Source organism: Panthera leo, chromosome A3, assembly GCF_018350215.1.
Source record: "Panthera leo isolate Ple1 chromosome A3, P.leo_Ple1_pat1.1, whole genome shotgun sequence".
Classification (NCBI taxonomy): domain Eukaryota; kingdom Metazoa; phylum Chordata; class Mammalia; order Carnivora; family Felidae; genus Panthera; species Panthera leo.
In genome coordinates this window covers 109,113,244-109,126,604 of record NC_056681.1, presented here as the reverse complement: position 1 = coordinate 109,126,604, position 13,361 = coordinate 109,113,244, and the positions used below count along the sequence as shown (strand labels likewise).

Here is a 13,361-nt window from a genome sequence, read left to right as displayed (position 1 = left end):
ATGTATAATTAAAACTATCCAGTTATTTTAACTACTTTGTACATACATGTATTGCAACAGTGTTTTGCCTAACTGATGAACATTTGACTTTGTTTTGAATCTGCCACAAAGAAACTGACCTTGCCCTGTGAAGTTGACATATAAATCAGAAAATGTCCCTGAACATTTTCTCTCAAGATGAAGAAAAAAGGCAGAGGGGAGGGGCAAAATTACTCTGTACTCTGAATACGTTGAGTTCCATTTTCAAGTGGATCCAAGGCTGTGCTTTGAACTTTGAACAGGCCGACAAAAAAAACAAAAAAAAAAAAATTCAGTGTAAGAATGTGACTTAAAAAGCCGCCTGCAATTTCTGAAGAAATTTCATTCCTCTCTTCAAGTGTGACGGAAAAACTGATCATCGTCGAACAAGGTTAGTATCAATCAGGCAAAGTATATGCCTTTCTGCAGATGACTTTCTTCACTGAACAAAAACTTATTTTTTTTAGCCAGACAGAAAGTTTTTAAAATGAACTCCATATTTCAATGAGGTAACCATATTTAATAAATTGTTTCAACATTGAATTGCTAACTAGTATTACATAAATATTGTTGCTAATTTTTCTTTCATACATACTTTTCTAAAATACCTGTTAAGATTTATTCAGCACAGGAATATTGGGTCAACTATTTTATTGTATTTAAGTGATGAATACGTAGTTTATTACACTAATTACTTAGGCTTGTGGAAACAGTTAATAAAATTATTCTTATGCCTTTTTCAAAAAAAAGCATTTTTCCCTTGGAAGGTCCAATTTAGTCATAGGAATCTCATCACTTGGGGGGAATAACTTTCTTGTGTTTCTTGTGTCAGGGGTCCCCCAAAAGGAAAAATGCCCCCAAAACACCCTGCTTGCATTAGACACAGTATTATTTTTCCTCTTTTCCCCAAGTCTATTCCTAGCCTAACCTGAACACGATAGACCCACCATAATTCTGTATGCATCCTGTGGCTTAGAGATAATGGTAAACCCCTAGAGAGAAGCTCCCCATAGGATAAAGTCCTCTGATCTGGAGATTCAGTCCCTCTTGTAAGAGGCAGTGAGGGTTGAATCCCAAATAACTGGGGTGGGAGATTCTGACAGGACAGTATCACGTAAGAACTGGTGTAATGTGCTTAGGAAAGCTGTTTTGTTGAGCCTCCTTGGTCAAGTGGTCCATCAGGCATGGAGGCCTGCAGTCCAGCTGGGCTCACAGGGTGTGGTCAAGAGGAAAGGTTCTCAGACAAAGCTAGGTTTGATTATTGCTGCTAAAGTTTATTTATTTATTTAGAGACAGAGAGAGAGACAGAGAGAGAGAGAGAGAGAGAGAGAGTAGGCAAGGGGCAGAGAGAGGGAAAGAGACAGAATCCAAGCAGGCTCCATGCTGACAGCACAGAGCCTGATGCAGGGCTCCAACTCTGGAACCATGAGACCACGACCCGAGCTGAAGTCGGGCACTTAACGGACTGAGCCACCCAAGGGCCCCTGATTATTGCCTCTAAAAATGACTGTGTGGCCGGGGCCAAGTGTCTTCACCTCTCCAAGCCTTGGTTACCTCGCCTGCAATGTTGTTTATCTCACTGCATTGCTGGGAAAATGGAATAAGATAATTCGTATGATGAAGGAAGCAGGAAGTAAGTGTAACACGTGATCACCAGTATTTTTGCTGTGGCTGTTGGCTCTGCCTCCAGTTTCCAGGTCTGACTTGGGAAACTTGGAGCTTCAGTTATCCTCCACCGCGGCTCTTTGAACGTGTAGTTTTTATTTGGCAGTTTGTTTTCATTATACAAACCACAGAACGTGAAACTGGGTAAAATCTCGAATGTTAGGCATCTGAGAAGACAGTGGTTTTCACATAAAGGCAACTCAGGATGGTGGGGGTACGAAGAGGATGGGGATTTTCTCCATTAAAATGGAACGTGAGCTAAAGTCAGGAAAACGTGGTTGCGGACACGATTACTAAGTAGTGTAAGACGTCTGAGCTACCCTGTATTGCAGATCAAAGTTCAAGGTTGTGTCCCGTAGGGGGAACTAAGAAGGGTATGGGGAAGGGGGCGGCGCCGGAAGGGGGCCAGCGGGGGCCAGCGGGTTCGGGGAGCTGCAGAGATGGGATGGAACGCGCTGAGCCAGGCGCGGGTGGCCCGGAGCCAGGGCAGGTGGCCCCGGGGGAGACGGGCCTGGAGGGGAGGCGACATCCCGGCAACAATGTGCGGTGCGAGCCAAGGCGCCCGGGGAGCGCACACTCCTTCTGGGAAAGGTGCTCTCGGCGCCCGCCCGGCTAAGTCAAACCCCCCGCGGGAAGAGGCGGGAGCCGTAGGGCTAGCGGCCGCGGGCTCCTCCCCCGGCGCCTCCGCTATCTGGGTCAGGACGCGGCGGCCGCGGGGCCGGACTAGGGGACCCGCGGGCTCTGGACTGCTGTTCGCCCGCCGCTCCTCTCCGCTCCCGTCCGCTCGGCCGCAGGTCCCCGACCCCGGTTCTCCGACGGCGGAGAGGCCCGTGCGGCGAACTCAGGTGCGTGCCGAGGTGGGCAGCGGGCGGCTCGGCGGGCGGGGGCCGGACGCGGCCGGGGTGCGGAGGGCTGAGGCGGCACTTCCGGCGTCGGCCGCGGCACTTCCGGGTACTGCGCGAGTGCTCCGCGCCACCGGTTCCCTGCGAGGCGTCCTCCCGCTGGCCGGCGCCGCGGTGCGTCAGACTAGGCTTGGGGCGGCTTCCTCCCCGGCGCGGCCCCGCCGAGCCGGCGTTTGGAAGCTTCAGCCCTGGAGCTCGCCGGTGTTTCCACGCAGGCCGCCCGTCGTGGGTGCGCGGAAAGCTGGCGGTGTGCTGCCGCGGCCCCGGCGGGTCCCTGCAGACCCGGGGAGTTTCAGCCGGAGACTCTGGGTCGCCTTTAGCCTTCGCCCCTGGGTCTGACCTTTCAGCCTCTGGCAAACATTTGTGTTGTGTTGTGTTTTGCTGAGACTCCCAATTCTTTGTTTTACACGAAAAGAAGGCCAGATTTTCAGTGCCACAAACATTTGCAAATAAGCCAAACGTCAGCGACCCCTAAATTTAAAAGAAATTACAGGAAAAACAGTGAAAACCTAGATAAAATAGGAGTATTAGAATTCATTTAGAAAGTATCAGGTTATCCAGGTCGCTGTGGGGAATCTGATTGCCAAGTCAAGGTCTCGGAGACAATCCCTTGGGAAATAAACCTCAGGCCTGCGTGTAACCCATGATGTTCCTGTATCCTTGCAAAATTTTTCATACATCTCATGTACCAGAATTAACATATTTTATGTACTTCCCCCTGAGATTCCGCTGATGAGTTAAACGAAGATTATGTGCTGGATATTGCTGAAAACATTCTAAGTAACTGGGTAAAGCATAATTTACATATCTAAAAATTTTACATGTCTAAAATTTCTTTAGTGTTAACATTTTGATGATTTATTACTTCAGTAAGATTCTTGGTTCTCATCTGCAGATAATTATGTATTGCCCATTAATTTTAGATGCCCATAATTTTTATTAAAATAATGCCTATCATTTTCCACCATTATTACTAGCACCTTACAAATCGAAATTCGTAACAGGAATAATGATAAGCATTTGATTATCTAGTCAATAGATTTTTTTCAATGTGTTTTTATACTAAAGTGTGAGTGTGTGCTAATTTGATAATTAAACATAAAAGTTGCGTAAATAACATAACCTTTGAAATTATACTGCAGGCAAGCAAGTATTCTGATTTATTACTTTGCTAGTTACTGTTTTTAACGTGTGGCATTTTTCAAATTCGTGGCTTGGAAGCACATTTATTTTATGCTGTTAAAAAACTCCAACATATCGTGCGCTGTTAGGCTCTAATTGTGGTTATTTAAAAGCAATACCTGCTCCATTGATTCTAGTTTCCCCTCCCCCCAGTTGATTTTAATAGTTCTGAAGTCATATTTCCACTCTGAACATCTCTGCCCAGCCAGCATTCTCCTTCATGTCCTTACTGATGCTTTCGGAATCTTCCTCATGCCCCAGTACATCCAGGAATTCCCCGGGTGACAGTTTTCCTGTCCTAGTTGGATGGGCCCCGGGTAAATGACTTGACAGCTGTATGCCTCAGTTTGCTCATCTGCAAAATAGAGGTAATAGTAGGACCTGCCTCAAAGAGGTAATTTGGAATTGGTGTAATCCCTAAAGAAAAGCTCAAACAAAATTGATACTCTTTGCCATCTCCTTAAACTGGTACAATCTCAGGGAAAAGATCGCCTTCCTGGGTAGATTTTGACTTCCGTTTATTTACTTATTAAATGAAAAAAATTTTCAAAGTAGGCTACGTTTTTTCACGTAAAAGTCAAGGAAGGCCGGGCAGGAATGAGCCAAGAAACAATCGGAATAGGAAGATTTCTTTTAATAGACTTCAAGATCAGCATATGAACATTCTGCATTAATCTTTTTATTGACAAAAAGCCAAGATGTCCAAGCTCTACGCATGGTCATTAGAGAACGATGCAAATGGAAGCCATGAGCATGTAGGACCTTTTCTTGTATCTGTTGCCTTTTTGCAATAGTCTTTCAAAATAATTTAGTTTGGTGATACATTATTTTGTGGAAATAAAAGAGTACGGCTAAGAATAATTACCTACAACTTCAGCTGAAGTTACAATTGATCCCAATCTATTGCTGGCATGTCTCCTGGATGGGGTAGGTGTGGGCAAATGGTTAGACTTACCGTTCAGTTTCTAGCAACTAGGTAAAAATGCTTTTTGCTTAAAAAAATCAATTCTAGGCAAACTACGCTGAGGTCAGGCAGGCCAGATTAAGCATACGGGCTTTCTACTGGAATCCTTGGCTTTAAGAGAAGGGATTCTTAATTCCCTTGGGTATAATATTCACCAACATCTGAGGTAATTTCTGGAAAGTTATTATTTAAAATTTTTTTAACGTTTTATTTTTTTAAGAGACACAGAGGGACAGAGTGTGAGCAGGGGAGGGGCAGAGAGAGAGGGAGACACAGAATCCAAAGCAGGCTCCAGGCTCTGAGCCGTGAGCACAGAACCCAATGCGGGGCTTGAACCTACAAAAGCAAGATCGTGACCTGAGCCGAAGTCGGATGCTCAACCAACTGAGCCTTCTAGGTGCCCCATAGAAAATTATTTTAAAATCATTACTCCTTCTCTTTTACACTTAGACCTGTAATGAAATAGAACATCCAGATAGGATACTCCATGTGTTCATGTGTATCATCTAATGTATTATTTAGGAATCTAAAGAGACATTCTTTTAGGCAGACTTCTTGGAAATATTCTTATTCGCTCTCCCATAGAGCATCATTTGAAACACCACATTTAGTTGGTCATTTAGAGTGTAAGAAACAATGCCTTGGGCCACCCCGGTGGCTCAGTCCGTTGAGCATCCGACTTCGGCTCAGGTCACCATCTCACAGCTTGTGAGTTTGAGCCTCAGGTCGGGCTCTGTGCTGACAGCTCGGAGCCTGGAGCCTGCTTCAGATTGTGTCTCCCTCTCTCTCTGCCCCTACCCCTCTCATGCTCTGTCTCTCTCTCTCTCAAAGATAAATAAACGTTAAAAAAAATAAAGAAATTAAAAAAACCCCAAAACAATACATTGCTTAAGTATGTGAGATCATGGGATATAGACCATAGGAATTCATATGTTTCCAGTGTGCCTTCCCCTGTTTTCACTCTCGGCTGTTTATTTTGTTTCCTATTTCACTTAGAACAATGAAGCCACCACAAAGGACTTTCATAAGCTCCCACTGTCACATCCACCCACCTTCAATCTGTTCACATAATCTGCCTTTTCTTTCATTACTATGAATGAATGGTTTGTGTTTCCATCAAAGGTCAATGTTTGTACTTGGGCACTGCAGTCCCTCCAACCCTCTGCCTTCTCAAGTTCACTGCTGCTGTGATTCTCTGATCTTTCTTCTACTTCATCATTTTATCTTCCTTTTAGAAAAAAAATGGATTTCGTCCATTCCCAAACAGAAATACTGTTATTTCTCCATCTTTTTTTGGCACCATTTTTCCTGTAGAGTCATGACATGATTTCTTCTCTCTTTCCTGGCTTTCTGTTTGCCCATTTGTTTTTTTCCCCCCTTCCCTGGCTTCTTTTGGACTAATAGAATATCTTTAGTATTGCATGTTTATCTCCACTCTTGACTTACTATTTATACCTTTGTAGAGGTTTTTTGTTTTTTTTTTTTTTTTTACTGTTATTATTGTTTGTTTGTTTAGTGTTTGCCCTTGGATTTACAAATGTACATCTTTTAACTTATTATTATGACACTGCATTATAATCCAAGACCCTTGCAACAGTATATCCTACTTGTCCCTTCCCATACTTTGGGCTACAGTTGTCCTAATTTTTTACTTCTATGTAATAGTTTACTATTATTTTTGCTGTAATAAGCCAATATTTTATAAAGAAATCTTTTTTTTTTTTACCTTCTAGTGTTTTTATTTATTTTTGAGAGAGAAAGAGAGAAAGAGAGAGCATGCGCACACACGGGGGAGGGGCAGAGAGAGGGGGAAGCAGAGGATTCAGGCGGGCTGTGCACTGACAACAGAGAACCTGATGTGTCACTTGAACCCACGAATGCTTAACTGACTGAGCCACCCAGACACCCTTATAAAGAAATCTTAAAGTGAGAAAAATGACTTTTTTTTTTTTTTTAACGTTTATTTATTTTTGAGACAGAGAGAGACAGAGCATGAATGGGGGAGGGGCAGAGAGAGAGGGAGACGCAGAATCTGAAACAGGCTCCAGGCTCTGAGCAGTCAGCCCAGAGCCCGACGCGGGGCTCGAACTCACGGACAGTGAGATCGTGACCTGAGCCGAAGTCGGACGCCTAACCGACTGAGCCACCCAGGCGCCCCAAGAAAAATGACTTTTGTATTTACCCACGTATTTGCCACTGCTGGTGTAATTCACTGCTGGTGAATTACATCTCTTGTATAGATCAAGTTTCTGACTGTTATCATTTTCCTCCTGCCTGAAGAAACTTTGTTAGGATTTCTTGCAGTGCTTGTCTCATGGCATGGATTCTCTCAACTTTTGCCCAAAACAGTCTTTGTTTTACCCTCATTTTTGGAAAATATTTCACTGGATATGAAAATGTAAGTTGACCATTTCTTTCAGTACTTTCAAGATGTCACTTCATTGGTTTTTTTGCTTGAATAGTTTCTAAGGCTATGTCTCTGAGACAATGTCTGCTGTAATCTTATCCCTTTTTCCCTGTACACAATATGTCATTTTTTTTCCCCACTGAGTACTTTTGTAAAAAATTTTTTAAATGTTTATTTATTTTTGAGAGAGAGAGAAACAGAGTGCAAGTGAGGAAGGGACAGAGAGACAGGGAGGCCCAAAATCTGAAGCAGACTCCAGGCTCTGAGCTGTCAGCACAGAGCCCCATGCGGGGCTTGAACTCTTGAGTTGTGAGATCATGACCTAAGCAGAAGTCAGACGCTTAACCGACTGAGCCACCCAGGCACCCCTCCCACTGACTACTTCTAAGATTTCTTCTTTATCACTGGTCTCAGTGTTTTAATAACATTGTGCCTGGGTTTACTTTTGCTTACTTAATTCTGCTTGGATTATGTTGACCTTTGTGGATCTCTGGGTTTATAGATTTTGTTTAATTTAGAAAATTTTTGGCTATTTTTCCTTCAAATATTTTTTATGCCCCTTTTTCCTCCCTGTAACTTTATATATGTGTTAGACTACTTGATATTGCCCATAGGCTGTGCTTGTTTTTGTTTTTGTTTCTTTCTTATCTTAGGCATATATATATATATATATATATATATATATATATATATATATATTATGTGCTTTCTGGAAATTGTTCTTTTGACTAGTCTGATGGGGTTTCACTCCGTGCATATGCAGACTGGTATTCATTTAAAGACTTAAGAGACCCCTATGCATATTTCTAGAGCTCTTTGTCTACATACTCCCCTTCATCTTCAGGACTGTGTGACACAAATTCTAGGTGCTTCAGTTTCTCTGAACTCTGATCTCTGTTCAACTCAGTAAACTACCAGGCTTTGTTTGGATTTCCCCTTCTGTGCCATAGTCCAGAAGTTGCCTCCAATTAATAATAACCTGGGAGATCATAGGACTTAACTTCATTTGTTTCCTCTTTCTTGGGAATCAAAGTGATTAATCTCCTGGAGAAAGTGTCAAGAAAAACAAACCAAAAATTTTGTGAATTTAAATACCTGTAATGGACAGTTTACCATTATTTGTAACATTTTCCCCAAGTTGCTACCAACATTTAATATAGATGTTTACCTGTTTACACAATAGTGGAAATTGATGGGAAAATAATTGTGAGAACTTCAAAGTCTATAAAAAGCCTCAGTGTGTTTTGCTCTAATCACAGAAGTTTATCACAGTACTAATATATCTACTGCCATTTTAAAGTCTGGGAAGAAAAGGGAGCTTTATATTTTTTTTGCCTTTAATGGTCTTCTGATTTTAAAACCAGAGATGAGCAATAAAACTAGGGAAGATGGAGTACAACAAAGAAAGATTATGATGCATTTAGTCAAAGTAGCTGAGTTTATGTGGAATTAGGCAAGCTAAGGCTTGAGCCTTACATGCAAACAGTGAAAGTTCAGATGGAGAAAAGACTCTAAGAAATGACATTCTTGTTACTTTAAAAAATAGGAAAATTTAAAGAAAATAACAACATTAAGACTTCAGACAGAAATAGACATGTAAGGAGCAGAGGAATTCCGGGTAAAAAGAAGACCAGAGATAACGCCTGTACATGTTAGCATTTTTGCTCTCCATGTTGAATAAAACAGAGATGAGGTGCGTTACAAACTTGCCAGAGCTTTCTATGTTTTATATTCTAAATCCTTGGGCTTTTAAAATGTTGTTTATTATTCTAAGTATACATGTGAACTGGGTGCTAAGAAAAAGCTCCTTGGACTTCCTTAAAGATAAGACCCAGAAATCAGCACACTCGTTTTATAAGGGGTTCAAACACAGTTAAGCACAGTTTGAATTCTTAAGTCATTTTTTTTTTCAGAAATGTATAATGATGCTTTTCTTTTATCATTATCATACTCTTTAAAAATACATGATACAGTACGTTTCAAATCAGTCATGTAGAATACAGATTCTGAATTAGAATTGCTACTTTAGACTGCACTTCAGTGACATCCTCAAAGCAAATATTTCTATTGGGCCACTACATTTTAGAGGTAAACATATTCCCATTTACGATTTATTGTGTGTGTGTGTGTGTGTGTGTGTGTGTTGTTTATCATGTAGACTTGGCTTTTGTTGATTGAGAAAGCCTTCATATTTTTGTCTTGGGCAAAGACAGAAACAACATTCATTTACCTTTATGCTTTCGATTTTAGAAACAAAACCCAAGAAATGCCTCATTCCACAAATAAAGAACTGATATTTGGCATCATGGCGGGAACTACTGGAATCAGCTTGCTTCTCTTATGGTACCACAAGGCTCGTAAATCAAGGACAGCACTGAATTTACCCAAATTTCTTTCTCTGGGTAGTAAGTTTGATGCGATGACTTTTCAAGATGAAACGTATAATGGCCGTGGAACAGTCGCAATCTTTCAAGGAAGGCAGCTTCAGATACTGGAGAAGTTAAATGAATTACTGACAAATATGGAAGAACTCAAAGAGGAAATCAGAGTCCTTAAAGAAATCGTTCCAAAGCTGGAGGAATATATACAAGGTGAACTTGGAGGGAAAATAACTGTTCATAGGATAAGTCCTCAACACAGAGCTAGAAAAAGAAGGCTTGCCACCGTTCAAAGTCCCACAACAGGTAATAGTTCAGAGGAAGCAGAAAGTGAAGGAGGGTAAGTTTCTTGACGATGTTTCCCATGTTGAATTGATGATTTCGTTATTGCTATTATTTAGGTACTTTCATTATGCACGTCCAGTTATATATCCTGCTATCAATAAGATATAAAAAGGAATGATTATTTTGGCTTACATCATACTTAAAACTACACTCAATCGTGGTCTGTATTTAAGATAGTTTAGACTCCTTTGACGAGAGGAATGTAAGTAACTTACTAGGACGAGGTGACATCATGTGAGTAATGAAAAAGCCAGTAATTATTTGTAAAATGTGTAACCTGTTTTTGTATGTGGCCATGGTATGACCCCTTATATAAGAACTTTCTGTGATGATGGAAATGGTCTAAATCGATGTTGCCGTTATGGTAGCCACTAGCCACATATATCTGTTAAGCACCTGATATGTAGCTAGTGCAACTGAGAAACTGAATTTTTAATCCTGTTTCATTGTAATTAATTTAAATGTAAATAGCCACAGGACTAGTGGCTTACCGAATTGGGCAGTGCAGACCTAGAAAGATTTGAAAGTGTTAGCGTGATTCATTGTCATTTTCGCTGTCCTCAGTGGTCATCCTTTGAGTTCTAAAGCCAAGAACATAAATAATATTCTTTTAGAAGAAAAACAAATGATTTATGGGTAAAGAAATCGTGCCTAACTAGTGTTTGTGAGGGAGTAAAATAGGCAGATAAATAAGTAATCGCTGGAAATTCTTTAGGGCAGGGACACTCTGTTTCCTTTGCCATGTTCTTAACACCTTATTCTTGTACATAGCAGAGTAGATGCCAATAAATATTTCTTGAACGAGTGAGTATTCTGCTAAATCACCATGGAATTGAGAGAAGGGATCTGGCGAGAAGGGACAACCAGGAGGGATAAAAGTGTGATTTCATAGATAAAGAAATGTAAATGGTTGATCAGGTCTTTGACATCATGCTAGGACTGGAATTACTTAGCATTTTTATACATAAACCGGACACATAACTACATGAAAATATCTTTCAGATACTGGAAGATACATGATAGATCCAGATAACAAGAAGGCCTTAGACACTTGTGTTCCTGAGCAGCAACAAATCGTGGACTGATTTTGAAAATTGGCAATGGCGTGTTTAAAAGGAACCAAAAATAGTTCTAAATCATCCAGAACTGTAACTTCCAAAAGACATCAGTTAATCGTTAAGGGTATAGAGAATAGCAGCTCAGTAGTCTCATGAAGACAGAAATCCCACTACAACATTAGACATCGATGAGAGTTTTTGAAGAGCAGCAGCGGTTATCCAACCTTTATCTACATACTCTGTAGCATTTCCTCCTGAGGAGTCCCTTTGGCAATCACATCTCAGGAAGGATATAATGGAACTAAGGACCAGCCAGAGAAGATCCGCTAGACTGGGAGGGGGGATGGCAGTCCTGGTGAAGGAGTGGAGATCAAGAGGCCGAGTGGCCCTTAATCTAAAAAGACCGTGGTTGAGCACAGTCTTGTTCAAGAAATTCTAAAATTCTAGAAAGAGAGGCAACCTTTGATAAAGTTTGAGATAAGTTTGGAACAAATGAAAAGAAGGTCATTGTGGGACTTGAGTAACTTCAAGTAGCAGCGTAGGCGTAAATTGTTTTTGTGAGTTCAAAAGGATTTGTGAAATTTCTGAATAACAGTCACAGACAGCTGATAAGAAAAACTTTAAGACTGATGTCAAGATTGAGCTTGGGTGCCTTTGTTAGCAACAGAGCACTAGAATAGAGATAAGGACCAGGACTAGATTACAGTGAATGGCTCTTGATAGAGTAGAGGAAAACTTATTCCTATTTAGCAGTGCTTCAATAAAATAAAGAAAACAACCAAACACTTAATTTGGATTTTTTTTTTTGAGAGAGAGGAATAAGATAAAGATTTTTAACACACCTTTCTAAATGAAAACCTAGAGTCAAACGTTTTAAGTGAATAAAGTACTTTTTAAAAATGCCTGGGTGACTCAGTCGGTTGAGCGTCCGACTTCGGCTCAGGTCATGATCTCACAGTTTGTGAGTTCGAGCCCCGTGTCGGGCTCTGTGCTGACAGCTCAGAGCCTGGAGCTTGCTTCATGTTCTGTGTCTACCTCTCTCTGTGCCCCTTCCCCACTCATGTTGTCTGTCTGTCTCTCAAAAATAAATAAACGTTAAACATTTTTTAAAATAAGATAAAATAAAAACAAAGTCCTTATAAAGTATACTTGTGTAAAGTTTAGATTGCCTGTCCTTATAAACCTCGCATGGGACAGAAATGACTGGTCATGGTCAGATTCTGCCCTAGTCCCATCACCACATTTAAGTTGGGGTGTGTCCTTGACAGCAAAATTAAAACATCAAATGACAATTGCATGTTCCATATGTAAAGTTTATCATTTGCTAAAGGTTCCCAGAGATTTTGACTTCTTTTAGTGAAAGAGATGCCGGTCACAATTTGCTGACACTGTTTTACACAAGGAAAGGAAAAAAACCTAATTGTATCCTTCGGGGGCGTCAACAACTTGAGTGGGTAGGTCAGTAGAACGTGTTTTCTGCAGATACTATTAGCGTTTTCTGCATGATGTCTTAGTTCACAGCATCATCACGGACTTAGGGATTTATGCCTTTTTTGGATTTAGCTGATTTCATCTACTTTGTTGTAGATCCGATCATGCCTGAGGCTCAAATTCTCATAACGGGGCCGACGGAGGGCCCGTCAGGGTTCTTCTTTTTCCTTCTTAGCACCAGCACGAACATCTTGGAAAGCATCTGTGCTTCTCGGTAACATTATGTCTTGCTGATTTTGTTTCTGTCCCTGCTCCAAGGCTTGGAGTCAGTTACTGCCTTGGCAGCATCGGTTCCTTTCAGTGACAAGTAGCACTAGAAAGCAGCATCTGGGTGTAAAGACACGCACTGTTTGTAGGCAGGATGATACCGGAGCTTGTTTGGGCCCATTTCGGGTCAGGGTGAAGAAAAGTCATTGTCAACATTTTTCAGGTTGCAAGTTCATGTTGGTGTTTTTCAGCGTAAACTGAAGTCCTGCCTTATTTCTGAAACCTTTTTAGCTTATCTTCTTTTTCAGGCTGCTCACTGTTCTTTTCTCGGTCAACCATTATCTATATTGCTCTGTTGAACCATGAGTTTAAAAAGCTCTTGATTTGTTTGTAATGGTTATTTATTTTTGAGAGGCAGAGCACGAGCAGGGGAGGGGCAGAGAGAGAGGCAGACACAGAATCCGAAGCAGGCTCCAGGCTCCGAGCTGTCAGCACAGAGCCCGACGTGGAGCTTGAACTCACGAACCGCGAGATCATGACCTGAGCCGAAACAGGACACCCGCGCGCTCCTAAAAGGTTATTTAAATCACAGTGTTATGTAAAGCTTTAGAAACCTCTCTTACAACAACAGTTCCATCTTTTAACAGTTTGGATTAAAGTAATATCCCATATTAAACTCATACTTCTTCATTTCAACTGGGCTTTACAAAGAATACATGTGTTTCAAAATGAGACAATTCTGTT

The 13,361-nt window shown here is 41.2% G+C and overlaps 1 protein-coding gene across 2 annotated transcripts in view; it reads left to right on the top strand.

Annotated features, from left to right (window-relative positions):
* The first annotated feature begins 263 nt into the window (after positions 1–263).
* Positions 264–13,361, top strand: part of RMDN2 (regulator of microtubule dynamics 2) — a 76,558-nt gene continuing 63,460 nt past the window's right edge. Inside the window, exons 1-2 of one of the 2 annotated variants that reach the window (XM_042933226.1) lie at positions 264–409; positions 9,389–9,856. In XM_042933226.1, the coding sequence (XP_042789160.1) occupies positions 9,405–9,856 (452 nt within the window). In that variant the 5' untranslated portion in view covers positions 264–409; positions 9,389–9,404. Of the gene's footprint in view, positions 410–2,445; positions 2,529–9,388; positions 9,857–13,361 lie in introns of those variants that run through there. The other variant, XM_042933227.1, reaches the window with a different exon arrangement.